Raw genomic sequence first — 25,322 nt, forward strand, 5'->3', positions numbered from 1 at the left:
AGTCCAAAAATATTTTTGTTCGTGGGCATGGGAGCATGATTTTCAAGGGTGAGTGTGCAATTCATGGGCAGTTCACTTTGCCGTCACTTGCAATCCTTCCAGTCCTGATGATGCCTTAGATTTAAATTTATTTCGGGACATTCTGGGGCGGGGAGGACAGAGGTTTACATGGGTGGCTGCCATTTCATGTGATGACTGCCACTTTCCTGCAAAATACCCTGATTCCAGGACATAAAAAAAGGGAGCTGATGATGAGCTAAAGAATCATATTACTGGGGGGCAGCAAAAGAAAGAGATAGAGAGATTTGGGTTCTGTTGGTATGGGCCAAATAAACCACCACCGCCCAAGTGGCACAGGGTTTAAATGTTGCATGTGCCAAACCCTGACTCTGATGTAAACAGACTGGACAACATCAGCCTCTGCTTCATAAAACCTGCTATACTCCTCTTTGCAGACTAAAAATATTCTGTTTGTTCTAGATCTTCCAGTTGTTTACAATGCAAGCCGTTGTGCCACGTGGGACGGGTGCCACTACCAATAGTCACTTGCTCTGAGGTGCCCAGCCTTGTGACTGACCCTGGGCACCTCAATCTGACCTGCCTGGTTTGTTCTCAAGCACACATTTGCATCGACAGACAACTAGACTCCACTTTATCTCGGTGGCAGGGTGGACTACAGTGGTGAGATAGCAGGGCAAGACTTACCTGCACCAATCACCTGCTCAATTTTGACACACGAGATGTCAATCTCCTTTGCAAATTCCCTGACGGCTTCATTGGGATCCTCGTAGGTGAAAGGATCAATATAAATCTTCATGCCAGGCGTCACTGCTCAGAGATGGGGAAAGGCAGGTTGGCATTATTCATTACATTTGCTCAGCACACTGGCACCTCCCCATTACTCCAAATAGAATCATAGAACCATAGAGTTGGATGGGACCCCAAGGGCCATCCGATCCAACTCCATTCTGCCCTGCAGGAAGACATAGTCAAAGCACTTCCCTTTTATATGGCCTACTGGGCTGGGATTAGTCCATAGAGATCAGCTGACTGAGGCCATTCTTTTTATATGGTCTACTTGGCTGGGAAGTAGCCTCTGTTTGGACACTGCCAAAGAAGGAGACTCCAGCACTCTCTGAGGCAGCATCTTCCACTCATAAATACAGTTGTCCCTCTGTTTGTGCAGAATTTGAATCTGTGTCCTTCGCTTAATCACGAGCGGCAAATGGATGCACATGAAATGGGGCATGTGACCATGGCGCACACCCATAAGTGCCCATGGGTGTGCGCTGCAATTCAATCCAATAGGGCTTAAATATCTGCGGATTTCCATTTTTGCAATTTTCCTCTGAACATAGTTTTTTGTGGGGGTTTTTTGGGCTCTGTGGCCATGCTCTAGAAGAGTTTCTTCCTGACGTTTCGCCAGCATCTGTGGCTGGCATCTTCAGGGAACAACTGAACAACGTTTGCCAAGAAAACCCCATTATATGCCTTAGGGTCACCATATGTCAGAAATGGCTTGAAGGCACACAACTGCAAGGGGGCACAGGGAGTCATTCGAGAAAGGTCTTCTGATTCTTTGGGGTGTAGCAATCTGCTTTCCTATTTAAACATTCTCCAAATAGAAGGGGTCAGTGCTATTAAAAGTGGATGCATTTTCACAAGTCCTAGAAGGTCCAAGATTCAACAGCATGTTTGGCTTGTTCTTAGCTCCAAGCTTCAACCATGGCCTCTAAGCTCCAGAATCAGCCTACCTGAGCATTCTGTAAATGGACCACTGTGAGCCAATCAAAACCAAGTAGACCATATAAAAAGAATGGCCTCAGTCAGCTGATCTCTATGGACTAATCTCAGCCTGGTAGACCATATAAAAGGCATGGCCTCAGAGCTTGGTCCTCCAGTTCAGAAGATGGTCTTGGGTGAAGGACCTGTGCCTTGGGATCTTGACTCTTTGCCTAGATCTCACTAAACATCTATCTATGGCTCCTTCTGATCCAAGGTTGCTTTTTTGGAACCATGTCAGTGAGGAGGTGATTCCACTCTGGGTTCATGTTTGCATTACAATGAAGCTATCCAAGGTGATGGACCATGTACCCAACCTAGGTACAGCCTCTAGGTATCTCCCTTGAAATTGGGAATAAAACCAAGAGCGGATTTATCATCCCACTGATATGGGAAACATTACTTGGTGCTTCTTTGACTCAAACTGGGGAAAAGGAGATAATTCTGTGCGAACAGCTAAGGAGACAGATTGATGTGGAGAGCTGTAGTGAAGACAACCTTGCAAGATCTGCTCTGTATTCTACTACAAGCCCTAAATCCACCAACTAGAGCCTAGTGCAGAAGACAAAAAATTAGAATTAAAGAGCTGAAAAATCTGGTTCTGAGCCCTGCGACTTAATGTAGTTTTGGGGCTTTCTATACACACATGCAAAACACTACTGGGATCCATTTACGCTAAAGAAGTATAGCTCTGTTATATATTTTGATGCCATGATTTCATCCTATGGAATTCTGGGATTTGACGTTTCGGGAGACTGTTCCCAGGACTCCATAGGATGGAACCATGGCAATTAAAGTGGAATAACAGCGCTATAATCCCTATAGTGTGAATGGGCCCCTGCTTACCTTACACTTTCCTGATTCCAAGAGTACAATGTTGGGAGTGCTTTGTGTTACCATTCAGATCCTTAGTGTGGAAAAATTATTTTTTGAATTCCAACTCACAGAATCTTTAGTCAGAGGACTCTGGTAGTTGTGGTCCTAAAGAATGAATTTTTCCATGCTTCCACACTGCAGAATTAATGCAGTTTGACCCCGCTTTAACTGCCATGGTTCCATGCCATAAAATCCTGGGATTTGTAGTTGTGGCACCAGAGCTCTCTGAGAGAGAAGGTGGAACATCTCACAAAGCTACAAATAACAGGATTCTATAGTATGGAACCATGGCAGTTGAAGAGGTGTCAAACTGCATTAATTCCGCATTGCAGAGGAGGCCGGAATCTACCTCTCTATCTATTTGTTTGTCCAGAGGACTTCCGGTTCTAAGGCGATGTGGGAAGCAAAGGTTCGACATCGAAGGAGCAAGAGATCAGAGATTGTTACACTTCCCCATCCCTCTCCCCCGCCGCCCCCCAGTTCTCCATACCCACTGGAGTAGTACATACTGTGGCCGCTGGTGTAATGCTGGAGCTTGTCGGTGTACTCGGAGTCTGTGCGCTCAAATCCTCGTCTTCTGGAAGGAGAGCATCGTGCTGAGCGGGAGGCAGATGGACTAGCAAAGCAGGGGGGTAAGGCTGGTCTTCAGCAATCAGCCAGAAACACCAGCATATCTTCCTATCCCCTTCTACCTTATAGAGCCCCTTTCTCCATTTGCCCCATCAAGTCCTTCTCCCTGCCCATCATAAGGGTGCATGCATGTGCGCGCACACATTTCTGAGAATATAATTCCGGTTCCATATTGGCTTCATGCACCATCCATTTCATGCCTCGCAGCATGGAATACCATGTCACGTGTCAGAGCCTATATCTTGAGCATATGCAAATATGCACCATGATTGGTTCTCCTTAGGGTCAACATAAGTTGGACATGACTTAAAGGCACACCACAGCAACGTGTGCAGATGGTGTGTTTATGTGCACCACCCTTTTCCAGGTGCCCCTGCATACCTTGCAACCTTCCCAATTCAGCAGTGATAGTCCCAATTAATCCCCTGTCATCCTACTTTCTCTGCTGTATAATCCCAGTTTGAGCCAACCAAAATGCATAAAATGTATGTTGTAAGCTTTTGAAGCTCCACTGGCTTCTACATCAGGCAAAACATGGCCACTCCTGGATAGGTTTTCTGGATGTGAAGATACCACATTTAAGCATTTCTTTGCTTATATACAGTATTGTACTACTTTTGCAACAACATACTTCTTGAGGACTTGCCTTGGTTTGATTCTATTTGTGACTTCTCATATGCTTTTCAATAATGGGTTGGTGCTTTTCCTTCTTCTTGTGGTCTTTGGGACCCTCTCCTTCTGTGTTGTCTTATCCAGAACCACTAATTTCCACCTCCCCAACTCCTAAACCGAATCACCCAGGGGCAGCAAGGTAGCCTTCTTACCTGTTGCATACAAGGACGATGACCACCAGGGCAATGAGGAAGACTAGCCCTGCTGCCGAGGAGCCAATGATGAGGGGAAGCTTCTCCTGGATGCTGGTCTGATACTCGGCTGGAAGGGCATGCAAAAGAGTAAGAATGTTTAACACCTTGGCCAAACCAAGGGAGGGACTGATAGGCAGGAGCAAAATACAGTCATCCCTCCACATTTGCAGCATTTGCAGATTTGATTATTCATGGATTTGATTAATCTATTCTCTCTAGGAATCTCTAGGTCCTCCCGCAAGACTCAGTGGTAAACATCCACCAGAAGTTGCACTGGAGGACCTAGAGATTCCTAGAGAGAACAGTTCTCTAGGCATTTGTAGGTCTTCTAGTGCAAGTATATGATCAACTTCTGGCAGACGCTGACCATAGAAGGACCTAAAGCTTCCTAAAGAGGTGGTCACTCAGGTGGTTGGGTGATTCCCAAACTTTGTTTCTTGAGATGTTTTGGACCACAGTTCCCAGAATTCCTGATTGTTGCCCAAAGTGGCTGGGACATCTGGGAAGTGAAGTTCACAACATCTGGAGGACCCACGTTTGGGGACCACTGCAATTTTCCCACTTTCATAGGGGTTCCATAGCCCTTACCCTTGTGAATGTCATGGGCCCACGTAACAACAACGGTTTCTTACTCGCCTCTCACTATGGATCAAGGCAGGGAACAGCAAATAACATGGTAGTTCTCATCCTAGTAACCTCAAGGCTGGACCTCTGCAATGTGCATCAATTGAAAGAGCAAATAAAACCGATAGATATCAAAATCAATCAATGCATTATTTAAAATTCCTAATTTAAAAATAATCTGGATCAACCTGCAGGAATAGAGTAGTCTTTACTAATGTTTTAAAGAAAGACGGTGTCTCCAGCTGACAAATCTCTTTCGGCAGGCCGTTCCACAATCTGAGGGTGGCTGAGGAATATCTCCTCTGAGTAACGGTCAGTTTAACTTGGGCAGACTGAAGTAGATCTCCCTCGGAGGACCTGAGTGGACGGGGTGGGTTATATGGGAGAACGTGATCTGGCAGATAACGTGAACCCAAAACCATGTAAAGATTTAAAGGTAATGACCAATACTTTGTAATTTGTAAAGGAGCCCTGGTGGCACAGTCATTAAATGTCAGTACTGCAGCCACAAGGTTGTGAGTATGATCCCTATAGGGTTCCAAGGTTGACTCAGCCTTGCATCCTTTCGTAGGTTGGTAAAATGAGTACCCAGCTTGTTGGGGGCAATTCGCTTACAGATTGTAAACTGCGTAGAACAGAGGTTCCCAACCTGTAGGTCGGGACCTCTTTGGCGGGTTGAACGACCCTTTCTCGGGGGTCACCAGGTTGAGGCTCGCCCCCCTCCTCCTCCCTCCTCCTCCAGGGTGGCCAGGCATCCTTTGACCTGCCACCATTGCTGCAATCACACAGGGCTTTCAGTGGCCTTTGCGGCCAGAAGTGCCGTTTCTTCTTCCAGCCGGCGGCCTCCCTGATTGGTTGGCAGGCTGGGAAGGGGCGGGACATCTGACCTCAAAGGCTGCTGGGCCTTGTAGGCAGCCGGAAGTCTCGTCCCTTCCTGGCCTCCCAACCAATCAGGGAGGCCGCCGGTTGGAAGAAGGCGCTGGACTTCCGGTTGCAAGGGGGTTGCAACTCAACAAAGGTTGGGAACCACTAATTGCCAGCCAGTGGAGTTATTTTAATACTCGTGTGATATGATCACTCCTAGATGTACCAGGAAACAATCTTGCTGCCATGTGCTGAACAAACGGACGTTTCCAAACTTGGGATAGAAGTCACTCAATGCCCAGCACATTGCAGAAGTCCAGCCTTGAGGTGACTAACGTATGCACTGCCATCTTCAGATGTTCCATTCGTAATTCGTCCAAATATAAATAGCCCACGTTCTTCTCACCTTCAGTCATGGTCTGGAAGTACATCTTGCCGCTGAAGCGTCCATAGCCAGCCACCGTGCGCGCTCGCACTTGGAAGACATAAATGGTGCCAGCTTTGAGGCCCTGCACTGCCACAGTGTTGGTGGGACTCTTGACAGCGGTGGCATTGAATTCGCTCAGATCCTGTCAGGCAAAGAGATGGAAAGTGAGCAATCAAAGAATGCATTCTCTAGGCACTGGAAGTTCTCAGAATACATGTTCCAAGTCAGGCATAGACAACTCTGCTGCATGCGCTTGCCAATTTTTACCCATGATCCCTGCGCCCTTCCAGTAGTCAGTAAAGATGCATTTTGTCCTAGTCAGAAGCATCATGGGGAACCAAGATCTTTCAGGGGTTTGAGTGTCGGCGAATATTAGCTGGGAGATTGTGGGATTTCACACACTCCAACTGTCATGCTTTGCCAGGGACAGTCCTGATTAATCCTCCGTCATCCCACTTTCTTTAGCGACTTATACAATATCCCAGTTTTATTTTCTTCTTCTCCCATTCCAGCTTACTTTAGTGATTTCTCAATGCAAAAATAGTTTGCATGCTATTAACTGAGGAGATGGGAGAAATGAGGAGGGGGCAGATTCCTGCCCTTCTCAGGAGGCTCCGGCAAAAGCAAACTGCTACAACATTTCCTAGCTTGCATCGTCTTCCTCATTGATAACTTTTTGCCATTTTGGCCGCACTCCCATGTTGCGCGGACACACGGGCATCCCTGAAATGTTGGGATGTGTGGGACTTTTGGCTTTAAAAAAATGCCCTCTCTAGCATATGAATATTATTATTATTGCATTGAGCTGCATTTTCTATTAAATGAGAAAGTGCCCAGGACACCAGGTGGATTAATTTTTCCCTAGCCATGCTTTCTAGCTCTTGGTTTGCTCTGCAAAGGAGGCGAAAGAGGGCAGCGCCAGGGCTCCGGTTCATGCAATATAGGTCAGGACCTATTTATCGGCACAAATGGTGGACTCCCTTCCCCCCCGGCTTCCGCTGGCCTGTGGGGAACCAAAAATAGGTCAACTGGAGGGAGCAAAGGATTAGCCCTTTACACCCTCCATGGAGGGCGGGTGAGGGAAAACCCACCGCTTGATTTTGCTGCAGAAACTTAATTAGCTTACCCCTCGACACTCAGCCCTTTCTGCAATTTCTCCATTTCTATTTCTCCCATCTGGAGAAAGCAAGTGAGAAAGAGCAAGAGCGGCCCACCATCCCTTCCTTCCATCGTCATCAACTCTGTCCATCCAAGATTTCTGCACCTGAATAAATTTATAGAAGTATAGTGCCTGGATCAAGGGAAGTAATAGTGCCACTTTATTCTGCTTTGGTCAGGCCCCACCTGGAATCCTGTGCCCAGTTCTGGGCTCCACAATTCAAAAAGGACGTTGAGAAACTGGAGCATGTCCAAAGGAGGGTGATTAAAATGGTCAAGGGTCTGGAAACCATGTCCTATGAGGAATGCCTTAGGGAGCTGGGGTTTTTAGTCTGGAGAAGAGAAGGTTAAGAGGTGATATGATAGCCCTGTTTAAATACTTGAAGGGGTGCCATGTTGAGGAGGGAGCAAGCTTGTTTTCTGCTACTCCAGAGAACAGGACCCAGAACACCTCAATATTAGGAGGAACTTCCTCACAGTAAGAGCTGTTCAACAGTGGAAGATGCTGACTTGAAGAGTAGTGGAGTCTCCTTCTTTGGAGATTTTTAAATAGAGGCTGGATGGCCATCTGTCGGGGATGCTTTGATTGAGAGTTCCTGCACGGCAAATGGGGTTGAACTGGATGGCCCTTGGGGTCTTTTCCAACTCTATGATTCTCTCTCTAGATTCAAAATACTAGGAACAGAGTTACATGTCTACCATGGACACATATATAGTTTATTTCTTGATTTATCCATCAAGTGGAATGAGATTCCATCTCAACCACATGGCAAAGGGTTGGACTGAATGTCCCCTGGGGTCTCATCCATTTCATGGGTTTTCAAGTCATTTGTGACTTATGGCGACCCTACTATGGGGAGTTCTTGGCCTGTTTCTTCAGAGGGAGTTTGCCACTGACATGCCCTGAGGCTGAGACAGCATGACTTGCCCAACGTCACCCAGGGGGTTTCCCTGGACGAGCTGGGATTCGAACCCTGGTCTCCAGAGTTGGAGCCCAATGCTCATACCACTACGTCACATTGGTGTATGTAGGATTCTATAAGAATTTCTGTAACACCCTAGGGTTCTTTCAATTCTTTCTCATTCAAAACAATCTCACTACATTTTAGGTCCAGGAGATACCCAAATTCTGATAATGAAGGGGTACAGAAGTGGTCCAGTCACAGTGGGGGATGTCCCCCAGTTCTGCAGAGGTCCAACGTGGACCTCCAATCCTTTCTAATTTATCACCCCATTTTTAGTGGAAGTGAACAGTGCCTCATCCCCACCATCCACACACTTTCTTGGTACCTTCTCATAGTACTGAAGCTCATAGTCCAGGATGACTCCATTGGGTTGATCGGGCTGGGACCACGAAAGGGTGATGCTGTCCACAGTTCGGCTCACCTGGTGCATGATGGACACAGCCGAAGGAGCTGTAAAGAGAAAGAGGACAATGTCTAAGTCAATGACTCTCAATGAAAGCACATCACAGAGAGAGTCTGAAGGAAGTTCTTGAGATGTTTCTAGGGGCTACCATTGGCCCCATGTTCTCCATTTGTCCAAGAACTGGAGGATGCTGCCATGTCGACACATTTTTCTGAACACACACACAACCAGGTTGACCAGACAACATCCTTTTCCAGGACATATCCCACCTTTCAACCTTCTGACCAGGAGTAATTTCAAAATGTCCTCCATTTTGAGCACAACTAAGAAGCATGAATTTACATTTACACAAGTGTTTTGGGCTTTTGTTTGGTAATTGCCAACATGTTTCTTGAAGGTACCACATTTTGTGGTGCCTTGTCCTCCTTTGTGGTTATGACATCTGCTTGCCCCACACACAAGCCATGCCCCTGGTGACTTTGAATCGATTTGGGCACTGGAGCCGATGCGAACATCTCTGGTATCATCTCAGCATCAGTGACTTAGAAACGGATAAATCAATACTTCCACTTACCATTCTAGTAGTCTGACGGTTCGGATTTAGCGAAATGCTAAGAAGTGCATTTCAAAGCTAGAGTCTGGAACAACAGGGTCCCTCTTTGTCTACCCTTTTGTTCCCTGGAAGCCCCAAGTGAAACATAGTTTACAAACTGAGGGATTGCTTGTTCCATTGCTGAGTGGGAATTTGCACTGGGTTTTCATACATCCTGATCCTTGCAAGATCCCTTACACTTTGCCAATGTCAGTTCTGGGGTCTTGGATAAAATTTATTTATGATCATTTATATCAAGACTTGGCAACTGTAGCATGCAAATATTTTTACATTGTAGCTCCCATTAACTCTATCCAAGGAGGGATGCTAGGAGTTGGAGTCAAACAATACCTGGAGGGCCACCACTGTCCACATTAATTTAGATCCTTCATCATGCAAAGGATGGTGAACATTTAAAAGCCATCAAAGAGCAAAACTTTCTGAATGCAGAAAAAAGAGCAGACAAATATAACAGACAAAAGAAATTGGACTGTATCACGGGAGCCCAAGACAGAGGACGGGTAAAAGGTTTTAGCTGCGGATTTCTTATACTGGTGGAGGGTTGGATAAAACGACCTGTGAGATCACTTCTAATGCTGCAATTTCATGAAAAGCAGCCTAAAAGCAAACATTCCCACCGCCAGCAATGAAAGTGCCCACCTCATCTTCCTATTCCTTACAGCTGCTGTTGCCCATTTGCTTGCTGATCCCTCTGGAGCCAAGAAACATGCATTGCCTCCCAGAGGGAGAGGAAGAGACGTACGAAGTTAACGTTTCTCTCCCCTCCCAGGGCTTTTTTGCTCATTCGGAAAAGGCAGCTGACCAGCAGCCAAGAGGAGAAGCAACAGGGATACCTTTCCAGCTAAGCCTGATTACATTGGTCTTCACACATTTTGCAAGAAAAAAAGGGGAAGGTTTGGGGTGTATCCGCACTGGAGGCTTAAAGCAGTTTGACGCCACTTTAATTGCCATGACTCCAGTTTGGTGAGCTATTCAGTCTGGTCTGTTAAGTGAGCTTTGGTGTCTCATCAAACTCCAAATCTCAGGATTCTGTATTATTATTATTATTATTATTATTATCATCATCATCCCACCCTTTACCCAAAAATTGGGATTCAGGGCAGCTCATAATATTATAACACAGTAGGACAGAGTCATGGCAGTTAAAGTGATGTCAAACTGTTTTAATTCTGCAGTGTGGATACCAGTGATATGGGCTTGAATCGATTGACTGAGATTTGACATGGACTCAAGCTACTTCAATGACTGGTTATGGATGAGCAGAAGCATCCTACATGACATATGAGAAGAAAAATAGCCTTCCCCATAGAATCACAGCATTGGGAGAGACCACAAGGGTCATCCAGTCCATCCGCTGGCCATGCAGGAATAGCCAAGAATTCCCCAGAGCAATGAATCATAGAATCATAGAATCGTAGAGTTGGAAGAGACCACAAGGGCCATCCAGTCCAACCCCCTGCCATGCAGGAAATCACAATCAAAGCATCCCCGACAGATGGCCATCCAACCTCTGTTTGAAGACCTCCAAGGAAGGAGACTCCACTACACTTCGAGGGAGTTTGTTCCACTGTCAAACAGCCCTTACTGTCAGGAAGTTCCTCCTAATGTTGAGGTGGAATCTCTTTTCCTGCAGCTTGTATCCATTGCTCCATTGGGTCCTATTCTCTGGAGCAGCAGAAAACAAGCTTGCTCCCTCCTCAATGTAACATCCTTTCACATATTTAAACAGGGCTATCATATCACCTCTTAACCTTCTCTTCTCCAGGCTAAACATCCCCAGCTCTCTGAGTCGTTCCTCATAGGGCAAGGTTTCCAGACCTTTCACCATTTTAGTCGCCCTCCTTTGGACACGCTCCAGTTTCTCAATGTCCTTTTTTAATTGTGGTGCCCAGAACTGGACACAGTATTCCAGGTGGGGCCCTTTTGGACCACAAGTCCCAGCATGCAAGCTAGGGGATTTAGGGCATTGTAATCCAAAATAAAGGAATGTCTCCAAGCTCTGCCCACCCTTGCTAAAGCTTTTTGTATGTGTAGCTCAGCCAGAAGGCCTCTCTAATGAATCTCACCGATAGCGTCATTGTATCATTGCTGTGGAGGCAATCCAGTTTGGATTCACACCCGAACAAGACACATCCATTACACCGACCGGGTTGAATCCTGCTCTTCCTTCCCTGCTCTGCTCCCCACATCTTATTTCTCCCTTGCACCCTCGCCAGTCCGCCTCCTGCCCGCCTGGGTGTGATCCAGGTCAGGGACGTTTTACGATGTCTCGGAAATGAGGGTGAATTGTGGAAACAGCTGTGCAATGCGCAGAACAATTCATTAGGCTAAAACTGACACAGCTTTATGAGGAACTGCCCAGGCAGTAGAAAGCTCAGCCAGGGAAATTCGCTGTGGCTGTGTGTGCGTCCCATGCCCAGAGTGATATGCCAGGATGAAGGAAGGCAGAGGCTCTTACGGTTTTGCTGTTTCAAAGCCTGTGTATCTGATATTTGTGAGTGTGCATCTGTGGAGCTGGAGTTACGGCATCAGAGTCGGAAGCAAGTTTGGGTGGCGTCCGAGTTGGTAGAAGTGTACCAACTCTTGAATCTGGCTTTGACATAAAAACACATTATGAAATGCTATCGTCTGCTGCACAGCTACTTTCAAGGGGATTTAGGTCAGTTTTCTCGTTCAGGAATTTCAATCAAATAAATATATCTTATGATCAGTCGAAGCAATCTGATGATGCTGTGCCTTGTCTACCATTTTGTATGCACCTTCAGGTTGCCTGTCACTTTATGGAGAGGCCATGGGTTTCATAGAGCTTTCTTAAGCAAGGGGTGCTCAGAGGTGGTTTCCTATTGCTCTCTTCTGAGATATGGCCGACAGCACCTGATATTGGGAGAGGAAGCCCCCAAAACACCAAGAAAGGAGAGGCAAACAACACCATTCATCTGCTGATGCCACCACCATTGCCAGGCTGCCCTAGTATTGTGGTTGTTGCACAATATGCAGACTTTTAGAGACTACTACCTCCTTGCAGACTCAACCTCCAGCAGTGGAAGGTCTACTGCCACCAGGGCTGGATAAGTGTCTTGCAGGAGTGCTTTAGTTGTATATTCCAGGGGTTGGACTAGTTAGCCCTTGAGGTCCCTTCCAACTCTTAAGATTCTATGATTCTACTCCCTGGCATTGCCTCTTCCAAGTACTAACCAGTCCTGACCCTACTCAGCTTCCAAGATCAGCCAAAACTGGGGGTCTTCAGGATACTTCTGTCATTATACTTCAAGCTGCATCAGAGAAAGCCAAAGGCAGCATCCTTCCGAACAAATCTTGCCAAGAAAACCTCATGAGAGGCTCACCTTAGGGTTGCTGTAAGTCAGAAAAGACTTGAAGACACACAACAACCACAACAAGAATAACCATGGATTTGAACCTAGTTGCTTTCTGATACCTCCCAGGCCTTTTCATGCTACTCCTGACACTTACAAAACGCAAGTCAACAACAAGAGCAGCAGCGACAGATCTTCCCTAATGTCACCGGTTTGATTCCGGGACTCTTCTCCAACAGTCTACTTGCTCCCCTCCCTTTTGACACTGTTCCTAGGGCAAAGCTGTTTGATCCTCAAGCGCCGGGGAAAATTCAGGTCTCAGTTGCACAGATCGCCTGATATGAGGATATGCCTGGGAAAAAAGAGGACTGGGGAGCAGGACTAGGGTGGGCCAGAAGACTTGTCTCCTCCCCACGTGGCTCCCAGCCGTACACTTGATCCACGAAACTAGCAAACCCTCCCCTCGGGCTCCTTGTTTCCTTGTGGGTGGGTTTGGGAAGGGGAGGGAGAGGGATGTGGGGTGGAGAAGAGGGGGGTCAACTGACACGCTGTCTATGGCAACCCCGGACCACATGCTAGCCGTGAAACCGAGGCCCTTCTCCAGTTTCTCCTTTCAAGCCTGAAACCCTGCCAACATCAATTCATTTTACTCTTTTGTACCCCCCTTTCCCTTGCTTCTCCCCCTTTCTCTGTCAGCTGCCAGGTCTGGAGAGCAAATCTCATCCTTGCTAAGGAGGCCTCCCTGTCTCTCCATCCTAGAGCAATCCAAGGAGGCTCCTTGGTTGCCCGGGTTCATCCGCCAGGCTTGGGTTACTGGCAGCAGAACCCATCTCTGATCACATTAATCCCTGTAACCCATGTCGAGTCTGGGGAGCAGGAGTGGAGGCCCACCAAAGCGTTCTTTCCCCGGGGAGAACCTAGGAATGATAGGGAGCAAAGAGGGAGCAGCTGGGGGGTTTTCCGGACTCTCCTGACTCCAAAGGCCTTTCCCCGAGCATCAGGTTACCCTTGGCCACCACTGAGACAACAGGGAATTCTGGTATTTTCAATTACCGTCCAGCAGACACGGCTGTGCTCCGAGGTCAGGGTCAGAAATGTCTGGGGTTGGGGGGGGGGGGACTGGTAGAAAAAGAGAGGACACAGCAGGCTGAACGGAGGAGATGGAAGTGTATAAACTTTCCCTCGGCTTGGAAATGGAGCGTTTGGAGAGATTCCAAAAGCAAGAGGTGGTTTAGATCTCTGTATACACAAGGCTCATTTTGGGAAATGAATGCCTCGCCAGTGCCAGGCTAGAGTCCATTGTTGGGATTCGGGAATAGAGAAGATGTTTGCGATCATGAACCGGGGTGCAAAGGATAGGAGAAAAGATTGTGAAAAGATTATGAAAAGATATCCTAGACAAGGTCTGCATTAGAGGCATCACTAAATGCATGTCGGTTTTCTTTGTGGCAAATGTGCATGGGAGGAAATCCTGCATAGGAATATTAATTTCTGCACATAAATACCCCTTTCTGCATACATTTGTGTGCAGAAAATCTTGCTTTATGTGCATAAAATCCACACACATTTTATTTTTACAGAACGAGTTGTGAATCACAAAAGGAAATCAAAACCTCTGCAGTTTTTGATGACTTTCTCACCGCAAGCATAAAAATGATTAAATTATTAATTCTTCCTTGCAAAAATGAAGCATATGAAGATTTACATCCCAAGGAAGATGCAAAAACATGTGTATAGGAGGAAGCTAGATTTGGGGGTGAGTAACTGTACTCAGGACAAGATGTTACAGTTAGGACAGAATACGGAAAAAGGGAATGGTTCCCAATTGGCAAAGGCTGTATTCTGTCAACCTATCTATTTAACTAATATGCTGAAAACATCATATGATGATCAGGTTTAGACTCAGAAGAAAGATTAATAATAAAATTAATCAGGATGGTGTTTGCAGCCAGGAAATCAGATTAAGACTAGAGCTAGGAAGGGCAGCTACGAAAGAACTAGGTAAGATCCTAAAGTGCAAAGATGTGCAAGCAAGCACTAAAGTTGGGATTGTCCATATAATCCGTCACTATTCTGAATAGTGAATCCCATCTGGAAAGGCCAGATTATGAAGCAGAAGAATCCGCCACTATTCTAAGAGGCGGAAGGTGGAGAAAAGGAAGAAAACCAGCTCCTTTGAGATGTGGCGATGGGGTTGCACTACATGGCCTTTTCAGTCCCTTCCAGCTCTATAGTGCTATGGGTCCATGTGCAGAAGACTTCCACAAAGACAATGGCCTGCTTCTCACTACTTTTTAAACCGATCGCAAATCGTTTTGAACCGGTTCAAACAACCCTGGTTCCCACTTAAACCGAATCGCTGAAGCGATTCTGAGAGGGGGGCCATGCACCAGACCCATTTAACCGTCTTTTTGGTGTTGATGTTTTCCACGTCTTTTCGGATAAATCGATTCCACGCAAGCGTGAACCGGGTGCGGATCGGGATCGATTTAAATTTGCCCTTCGGCTGGCTGGGGCCGGTCCATTTTGAACCAATTCATTCATCAATGTGAACCACAATGGATTATTTTAGAGGGGGAAAATGCAATTGGGGCAAATGTAGTGGGAACCGCGCTCCGTTGTCAAATCGATCCATCGATTCGGATCACACACCGATTCATCTGTAAGTGGGAATGGGACCAAAGGTTTTTCCCTCTCCTTCATCCTCCGCCTCCCTCACATTCGCTGCCAGCTTTCCTTGTGCCCCCCCACCCACGAATCTGTGCTAGAGACCCACCTACCCACCCCCTTCTCTCTCTTTTTAGCTTCCGCAGCTTCGGTCTCCAGCTGCTAATGAGGGAGCATCAAGGCTGCCAGGTGGTGCTGCAGAGCCTGGAAAAAAAGGAATCTTGCCTCTAATTATGGAAGAATTAGCGAGCAGACAGTTACTGTTTCCCTGCTAATGAATAGATACATTAAGGAAGGCATCACACAAGGCGGAGAGCCGGGTCCTGCACATAATAAGGCCGGGCCAGGCAGGAGCACGCCGGAGAGGGGGAAGATAGAGCATTGTGTGTGCATATGCGTCTCTGTGCGTGTATGTGCTAGGGTGCTTTTCTGCCACCCCTCCACCCCACCTCTCTCCTTGCACAAGGAGATAATGTTCTCAGCTGTTGCAATAAAAGTCTCAACCTCCTTGCTTAATTACAAGAGGCGCAATGGAAGCACTGAAAAGCAGGCTGCTTGGTCTCTGGCTTCAGGGGATGTGCAAATGCAACCCCAAAAGTGAAGCTGGTGAGCTTAGAGAGGCTGGAGGACTTTGATCTCCTTGGTTTCCAATATGATCTGCAGTTCCCAAGCTTAGGAGTGTAGCAAATCAGGGCTGCATTTGTATATCATGGGTCCTTGGGATGAGCTGGGGTTTGGTTCCAGGAACCCATGCGGAAGAACATTTTGGAATTCCTCCTGGACAGAAGATCAAAATGTAGAGAAATAGGAGGACGTCTAGTCATCCTGCTCAAGTTGTCTTTCGGAGCCATAGTAATCTCCTTTCTGAAGTGCAAGTGGCATCATAGAAAGACATTTAAATGCACAATGGGTTTGGATGGCACAAGGCTGACTTCCAAACCATATTCATCCCTGCCATGATAATGCAAGGATAAGTCAGCCTGGAGGAATGGTTACATTCCTACCTTTACTGCCTTGGAAAGATGAAAAGTGAGGGAAGGGGATTGAAGACTCCCTTTCCCCAGCGTTGGAGTCGGAGATTAGTGGAGACTTAACAGGTTTTTGCTATTAGTGAGCTCAAAAATATAATCTGTTTACGTTAGTAATGGGTGCTGGGTTGCCATTAACACACCGAATTGCCCTGGCATGCTAGCAAATATTACCATATACATTAGAAACCACAGGACTGATGAAGAAAATGACATAGGATGTTTTAGTTGGCACCAGAGTTCTTTAAGTACCAGGATTTCTCCCTTCTTCAGAAGTATTGCTTGGGGAGTATAAATTCCAGTTCTCAACCCAATGGATACAAATCCCACAACCCACTTGCTGGCCAGGAATGGTAGGATTTGTAGTTCAATGTATCTGGAATGCATATGGGAAAATGGCCTTTAAGGTGAAATAAACATAGAGGGGGAAAAGGAACTTGTCGCAAGACATTGCATTGCTTTGATACCTGTTGCAAGTCATTGCATTGCATTGTTTTGATACTTGTTGCAAGTCACTGCATTGCTTTGATACATTGCAAGTCATTGCATTGCTTTGATACGTTGCAAGTCATTGTTCTGATACCTGTTGCAAGTCATTGCATTGCTTTGATACGTTGCAATTCATTGCATTGCATTGTTTTGATACCTGTTGCAAGTCATTGCATTGCTTTGATACATTGCAAGTCATTGTTTTGATACCTGTTGCAAGTCATTCAATTGCTTTGATACATTGCAAGTCATTGTTTTGATACTTGTTGCAAGTCATTGCATTGCTTTGATACGTTGCAAGTCATTGTTTTGATACTTGTTGCAAGTCATTGCATTGCTTTGATACATTGCAAGTCATTGTTTTGATACCTGTTGCAAGTCATTGCATTGCTTCGATACGTTGCAAGTCATTGCCTTGCATTGCTTTGATACCTGTTGCAAGTCAATGCATTGCTTTGATACCTGTTGCATGTCATTACATTGCTTGGATTTGTTAATTCCCCATCTCTCCAAGGGATGCTCCAATATTTTCACCTACCTTGGGTAGCCCTTTGAACAACTCACAGGACTCCCCAGGGATAAATCTTTTTTAAAAACTCATTTTATCCTTTGCAAATGCTCTCCAGAGGCATTTTCACCATGTGTTTATTATCCCCTGGTTCTTTTCAGGCCCAGGAGAGACCTTCTTGTCTAAGGGCACATCTCCACCATAGAAAGAATGCAGTTGGACACCATTTTAAGCATTGCCACGCCATCCTAGGGGATCCTGGGATTTGTCGTTTCACAAGATCTTTCACCTTCTCTGCCAAAGAGGGCTGGTGCCACACAAAACTACAAACCCCAGGATTCTGTAGGATGGAGATAGGGCAGTTAAAGTCATGTCAAACTGCATTATTCATACAATGCACCCTAAATGAAAGCAAACAGTGGAATAGTGCAGGGGAACCTAAATGCATGCGAAAATATCTCTATGCCCCTGTTGTTGCTTTTTTTTTTGGGGGGGGGGGTCATACCTCTAAGGTTTCTTGGTGGGCTATGGGTGCCTCCCGTAGATGCTCACCCCTGCCTAAGACAGAAGGGATCTCGACAGCGAAGGTGGCGCACAACCTTACCAGCCTGGTTGGTGGTGATGTTGACGGAGGCAAACTGGGGCGAGAAAGGGCTCTGGTCGGTGACGCCATTCACAGCCTGGATCTCAAAGGTGTACTGGGTGTGGGCCAGGAGATCGCTGATGTAGACCCGGGGCTCCATCAAACCCAGCTGGCGCGGGGCAAATTGAACGTTGTCCCCGCAACGGGTGCAAGCGCCACGGCCAGAGCCACAGCTCTTGCAGATGATGTTGTAGACAAGGTCCTCGCGGCCACCGGAGTCCCTCGGTGGGCTCCACTCCAGCATCAGAGAAGTCTCATTCACACTGGAGATGACCGTTTGCGGGGCGGATGGAATGGCTGCGGAGGGCAGAAAAATGGACAACTGAAACGGGGGAAGAGAAGCAGCGATCCGTTGAGTTAAACCTTGCCATGCAATTTTGTGCAGTCAGCCCTCCCTATCCAAGAATTTTTTATCCATGGATTCAACCACCCACATCTTGAAATTATATATATATATATATATATACACACACACACACACACACACACACACACACACCAAAAAAGCAAACCTTGATGTTGCCATTTTATATAAGGGGCACCATTTCAAGATGCCATTGTGCTTAATGGGACCTTTTGTACTTTGTTGCGGCACCTGAGCTCTCTGACAGAGAAGGTTTTCTTTTTAAATCTTCTATATTTTATTAAATCGATAAAAACATTAATACAATAATAGAAAATCAATCAATAAAGATCTAAAACATCTATCAAACCAACCAACGAAAGACACCTACAGCAACAAACGGCGACGACTTCCTAGCGCTCCACATAAAACTAACATCTAAACTAAATGAAAATTGACTTCCTTGCCTTGGATTTTCTTTCTATAATCTACCAATGAAAATACACTTTCTAAGTCTATATTACACTATCTTACATATATATCTGACAGAGAAGTTTAAATGTCTCACAAAACGTCAAATCCCAGAATGCCATACCATCAAGGCACAGCGGCTAAAGCAATATCAAATTGCATTATTTCCTGACTATTTTCTAATATCCTTTCCAACATTATTCTCCTCCTTCATTCAAGTTGTTTAATTTAATGGCCGCCATGATACCTCCTAGTAATAAATTCAATTTATATACTTGTAGCGGTAAACTGGATGACAAATCTCCATTTCTCCTGCGTTCCTTTCCCGCCTTCCAGAAATTGGGGATACATTCAATCCTATTCCCACAAACATACAAAGTATGTGTTAGGCCTGAGGTCTTAATATCACTCTGTGTTGCAATAAAGAAATGGGTTCGTATCCACGAAAGCTAATGTGAAAATCAAAAGCAGTTGGTCTTAAGGGTGCTGCTACGTTTTCTCCCCTTCCCTTTCCTTCTTCCTTTTGTTGCTGCAAGAGACTAACATGACTACTTCTTCGAAAACTCCCCCCATGCACCTGGTTTTTTGGAGGCTAAACCAGCATTTGAGAGACAATGTGACATAGTGGTTTGTGTGTTGGACTATGACTCTGGAGACCAGGGTTCGATTCCATGAAACCCATTGGGTGACCTTCAGCAAGTCATAGTCTCAGAGGAGGGTCATGGCAAACCCCCTCTGAATAAATCTTGCCAAGAAAACCCCATGGTTGGTTCGCCATAGGTTCACCATAAGTTGGGAACGACTTGAAGGTACACAATACACACACACAAACCAACGTTTAAACACAAAATAGAACCAGTCCTAAAGAATGGGGATGCAAAGAAGGGAGGCTTCCAATGATGTCCTCCCCATCGTCCCCAATGAAAGGCAACATACTGGTGCAAGGCATGTCCAGCGGATCGGAGTCTGCACGGTAGTAGCTGTTGCGACAGACGCAGTTGGTGGCTCCTTCCGACGTCGTCCGGCTGTTGATGGGACAATGGACGCAACCCTCGTCCCCTTGGCTGGATTTGAACGTCCCAGACGGGCAACCTAGGAGGGAACACACAGAGAGAGAGGGATAAATACACTGGTGCCTCGGGATACGAAATGATCGGGTTACGAAATTTCTGGGATACGAAAAAGTTGGATTGGCAAAAACTGTTTCGGGTTACGAAATATTTTTCGGGTTACGAAATTCATTTCGGCGCGAAATTCAAATGCTGCAAAGTGCAGCTATAGGCTTTCCAGTGCTAACGGATTATTTTTCGGGTTACGAAATTTTCGGGTTACAAAAGGAATGGCGGAACGAATTAATTTCGTAACCCGAGGCACCAGTGTAGTTGATCAAGGATTTGCAAGAGAGTCGGCGTGGAGAATCATCAAATCACAGAGTTGGAAGGGATCACAAGGGCCATCCAGTCCAACCCCATTCTGCCATGCAGGAACTCTCAATCAAAGCACCTCCAAGAAGCGGTTTGAGTGTTGGACTACAGCTCTGGAAACCAGGGTTTGATTCCTCACTCAACCACTTTGGGCAAGTCGCATGCTCTCAGCCTTAGAGCATGGCAATGGTAAACCTCCTCTGAACAAACCTTGCCAAGAAAACCCTACAATAGGTTCACCTTAGGGTCACCATAAGTCGTTGAAGTCACACAACGACAACAAGGATTTGCAAACCAGGGAGGTAGACACATGGGGTGGTGACATGATGCATTCGGGAAAGGCTACCACAACCATGTCTGACAAATGACAAGGTTGCCCCATTTCCATTGAGTAGACAGATGCACCAGCCATGGCACAGTGGTTTGAATATTGGACTATGTCTTTGGAGACCAGGGTTCGTTTTTCATCTCAGCCATGAAACCCACTGGGTGACCTTTGGCAAGTCAAGTCACACTCGCTCAATGGCAAAACACCTCTGAACATATCTTGCCAAGAGAACATCAGAATAGTGTCACATTAAGGTCACCATAAACCAAAAATGACTTGAAGGCACACAACAACAACAACAGGGGCGATGCATCTTTCCTCAACCTATTGGACACTTTGCTCAGGCCTCAGCTCCTCCTCACTTAGAAAGAAAATATAGTCTGTATATTTCAGTTTCCCAGTTTTGACATACTTGGCGACAGATGCTAGCATCGCCCAGTTCTTCGTATCTGTTTTCATGAGTTTCATGCGTTTGGTGTGACTTGTGGGGTGTGAAAGACAGAATCTCTGCTTTCATTGAAAATGAACCCTCATGTGAACCACCACCACACATGGAAAATGTTTGTGCATAAGAGAGACAGAGAAAGAGATGTCCACTTCTTTGCTTTCTGAACAACCGCGAAAGCTACAGCCACAACAGCAACTGACTTGAACCAAGTAGATCTTGTTGCACCTTTGAGACTAACTGCGCATGAAAAATTATAGCATAAGTGTTTGGTCCAATTCCTCAGATGCATGAACTGATATCCATTAAGGATCTTAATAATCAGACTTATAACCAGATACATGATTGGAACCAAGTTTGCTAAATGTTGTCCATGTGGCATTTCAGAATCCATGGGATCTAGGCTTCCCTCCTAACTTCTTCTCTCCTCCCATTTCCGTTGGCCTTTGCATCCCTAGATGACATCTTCTGGGTTCATTCCTCCATTTCCTTGCCAGAAACTTTCAAATTATGGAGGAGAGAAAATATTTCCCAAAGCCACATTTTTGGAACAGTATAAATCAACATCAAACAGAAAACAGATGGAAAGAGTTTTAATGTTCCTTGTTAGTTTTCAGCACAAATCTTGTGGTTGCTGCACTGGAGAACTGGGGTGGGGTGGGATATGGTGTGCGCACATACACATGGGTACGGTGTGTACACATACACAAGCACATGTGAGTTGCAATGTATGGTTGGTCTGACTCTTGGAGGGCCAGGAACCATACTGCTTTGACTGGGGGTGCATCTATACTATGGAATTAACGCAGTCCGATCCCACTTTAAGTCCTATAGCTCCATTTTATGAATCCTGGGATGTGTCATTTGACATGGTCTTCTGCCAAAGAGTGCTTGCTGTGGCTCATAAGACTACAAATCCCAAGTTTCTATATGATGGAGTCATGACAGTTAAAGTGGTGTCAAACTGCATGCTTTCTATAGGAAATAATGTCCCACGTTGGTTCCAGCATAACAGTAACAACAATACAGTGAGCCTGCGTTATACGCAGGTACGCTATACGCGGCTTTAAGCCTCAAGGGAGCATGCCGGGCGCAAGGGGCATTGCGTCCCATTCGGATGAATGGGACGCAACGCACAAGCCCGGGAATGCATGCACGAGCCCCATTCACTTGAATTGGGCTTGAGCATGTGTGCTATTTGGCTTACATGGAACGGATCCCTGCGTAAGCCAAGGACGGACTGTAATAGAGTCTGTTGGCACATTTAAGATCAACGTATATATTTTATCATGGGCTTTTATGGGTTAGAACCCATTTCCTCTGATACAAAGAGAAAGGAGTACATATTAGGGAACTGGCAGAAAAAATGAGAACGTTCAAAAAGAAGTCACCCAGGTGATACGGAAAGAGGATGGAAGGGATTTAAGGCTGGAAAAGCAAGGAAGTGCGAGGAAGCACAACTGACAGATTGGCTCATCCCTACTGCGAGCTGCTAAACAGGAACAGTTGGAAAGTTGTGATACTCAGACAAACGTAAGGAAATCTCTTTGCTGTTTGTCAATGCGTGAAGGGGGTGCGAAGGAGGACAGGGAGATTGCATCACCATATCTGCCTCTATAATTTAAGCCCGTGAGAAATAATGCAAACATGCCAGGACAAGATTGCTCCTGGCTACTGCAAAAAATGTCCCTCTGTATTTGTCCAGCTCTGATTTATGGAGGGCTTTGAAAGGACTGCACCCTGCCAACCTTAAAACAGGGTGATCATATGTCCTCCTTTGCTGCACCTTCTGTTCAGAAGGAATTCCAAAATGTCCCCCATTCTGAGCATGGCTATGATGCCCACCGAGTAGCACCATGTTTGCAGTTCCCTTTCAGTAAACTGATGTACTTGCCAGCCTGTCCTTGCCACAAATAAGGAGATAGGATGGGTCCTTCTAAAGTTTCTTTTTCCTAGGAGAAATAGCAGACAAGACTTGTGCCCAGAATTTTGGGTGCATTTGTTTCTCAGATGAAAAAGGCCAGCAGACGTATTAGGCAATGGGCTCCTTGAGGACACAATGCTGAAAATATTTTTCCCCCTTCGTTTGAGTACAATGGACAAGTGAAAAGAATAATTTACACGTTGATTCAGTCAAGGGTTTGTTGCTAGTAAAATATACTGTAGCCCCTCCATTTTCACAAGGGATCCGTTCCGGACCCTCTTGAGAAAATGGAAGATCGCCGGAATTCAACCCTCATTGGCTCAAATGGCAGTGCATGGCCCATTTTGTCCCCCTGCATTTGCTGCCCATGAATGGGAGAAGGATGTGGATTTGAAGTTCACGAAAACGGAAAGATGACTATACATATATATATATATATATATATATACACACACATACACGCACACGCACATACACAGTGCGCCCATGCCGTACATGGGCTTGCCATACGCGGACCTGAGGTCACATGGACGGTGAGTCCTAATAAGGTGAATGGGGTGCGTGGGGGCACACCCCATTCAAATGAATGGGGCTTGAGCACATGCGGGATTTGACTTACATGAGAGGGGGTCCAGAACAGATCACCCACATAAGGCAAGGGCACACTGTATATAGTAGCATACCAAATTCTCTCTGCCCACTTTCTGAATTTGGTTCCTAAAGAATTTATTTGGGTAAAATCCATTATGAATGTGCGTCTTCTGGAACACGTTCTTAGCAAAATAAGATAAAATTAAATTAAAAACCATTCATATATACATAGATATAATGCAAGAGTGGAGTCACCGAAGAGGAGGAAATGCAGAGTGTCTTGAATCAGGAGACAGCCCAAGAATATTCTTATTTATCCCTATTCTGCACACATTATTGATCGATGGGATAGCACCGATTCTGCTCTGCGTTCTCTCATTATCACTACTACTTCTTCGATCACGGCTCACTAATGAGCTTGGAGAAGTTACTCACCCCTAACCTCAGCTCTACTAAATCACAGCTAGGGAGGTGCTTTTTTATCTTCCTCTAGTAAGGCACAATTCTGAACAAATACTGAGCCAAACTGATCATGAGATGATACTGGCCTGGGATGCTTCCCTTTGGCACGGCTATTCATTACTCAGAACACCTGATAGGAAATTGCCGTTGGCACCAAACCAATTTTCCACTCTCAGATGCTGACACTAGATGACCAACTATGTGATCCATCTTCCATTTCCTGGACATTTACCTATAATTTTCACAATTATAGCACAAAAGCAGACCGCCCAAAAAGGTTATAAGAGCAAAAGTCTGGCTATGCCTCCACATCCATGCAACTCTATGGTGGGTCACCATGCAGGGGTGTGAAGGAATGTGCCCATGACTTATTTTCAACAAGACTGGTGGCCATCTTGACCTATGGAGACAGCTTATTAAGAAGCACAGTTGGCCCTCCGTATCCACGGATGCAAGCATCCACAGCTTAAAAACATTTCCAGAAAGCAAGCCTTGATTTTGCCATTGTATACAAGGGACACCACTTCATTATGCCACTGTATTTAATGTGATTTGAACATCCATGAATTTTAGTACCCATGGGGGGGGGGGTTCCTGGAATGAAATCCCTGGAGATACCAAGGGCCCACTGTATTTTCCATTTCTTTTAATGACATGGGTTCGGTACAAATGGGCACTTTGTGGCACCCTGGGGCCAAAACTAGGGTTCGAGATAGTGGAACAACTGCACGCTCCTAAACCCTAGTATGTAATGGCACCGCTGTCATGGCGGCCTCCCGTCCACACCATCATGATGCAAGCGCGGCACAGCGTCCACACATCGTGGTGCGGTGCTTGCATCATTGGCATGTGACAGTGCGCCAATGGATTTTAGCGGGTTCTTTTTGCTACGGAGGGATGCCGCACGGTTTGGCTGCTGCGGCGTCCCTCAGGAGCAAAACCGGGACGATCTGTCAAGCCCCATAGATTCTTTCTTCAAGCACAAAAAACACCCAATGTTTTCTTTCCCACTCCTCCAGAGTGACTGTAATTTCTTGCAACACGTCCTCAACAAAACGGTTGTCATTTCCCCCTTTGTGAAGCAAAATGCAAGTACACGGCAAGCGCATAAGGAACAGGTGCTAGATCAAAAAGATGCAAACAACCCATCCAGCACATCTAATGTTTTTTAAAGTCCATGAGACAAGGGCATCAAGCTTTCTTTCGTAGCTTCAGTTCGGTAATTTGCACAACTTAGGCCGGCGGTACAATAAAATCATTCTTGCAAATGCCAAAACCTCTGCTGAAAGGGAAAGAATGTGTCTGGTTGTCTTGCAGGTGAGAAGAAAAACAATTGCAATTATTGTGGGTTTTTCGGGCTATGTGTCCATGTTCAAGAAGAGTTTCTTCCTGATGTTTTGCCAGCATCTGTGGCTGGCGTCTTTAGAGAATGCATTCTCTGAAGATATCAGCATTCTCTGAAGATGCCAGCTACAGA

At 45.9% G+C, this 25,322-nt stretch overlaps 1 protein-coding gene across 3 annotated transcripts in view; it reads right to left on the reverse strand.

Annotated features, from left to right (window-relative positions):
• LOC149307759 (ephrin type-B receptor 2) overlaps positions 1-25,322 on the reverse strand; it is a 102,666-nt gene that overhangs the window by 11,300 nt on the left and 66,044 nt on the right. The window contains exons 4-10 of one of the 3 annotated variants that reach the window (XM_089534394.1): positions 19,608-19,763; positions 17,819-18,154; positions 8,518-8,642; positions 6,049-6,211; positions 4,113-4,221; positions 3,168-3,232; positions 706-828 (exon numbers count right to left, since the gene is read on the reverse strand). In XM_089534394.1, the coding sequence (XP_089390520.1) occupies positions 706-828; positions 3,168-3,232; positions 4,113-4,221; positions 6,049-6,211; positions 8,518-8,642; positions 17,819-18,154; positions 19,608-19,763 (1,077 nt within the window). Of the gene's footprint in view, positions 1-705; positions 829-3,167; positions 3,275-4,112; positions 4,222-6,048; positions 6,212-8,517; positions 8,643-17,818; positions 18,155-19,607; positions 19,764-25,322 lie in introns of all 3 variants that reach the window. The other 2 variants (XM_089534393.1, XM_089534392.1) reach the window with 2 other exon arrangements.

The sequence above is a fragment of the Sceloporus occidentalis genome, unplaced genomic scaffold, assembly GCF_023333645.1.
Source record: "Sceloporus occidentalis isolate IW3139 unplaced genomic scaffold, rSceOcc1.0.p SCAF_8, whole genome shotgun sequence".
Lineage (NCBI taxonomy): Eukaryota > Metazoa > Chordata > Lepidosauria > Squamata > Phrynosomatidae > Sceloporus > Sceloporus occidentalis.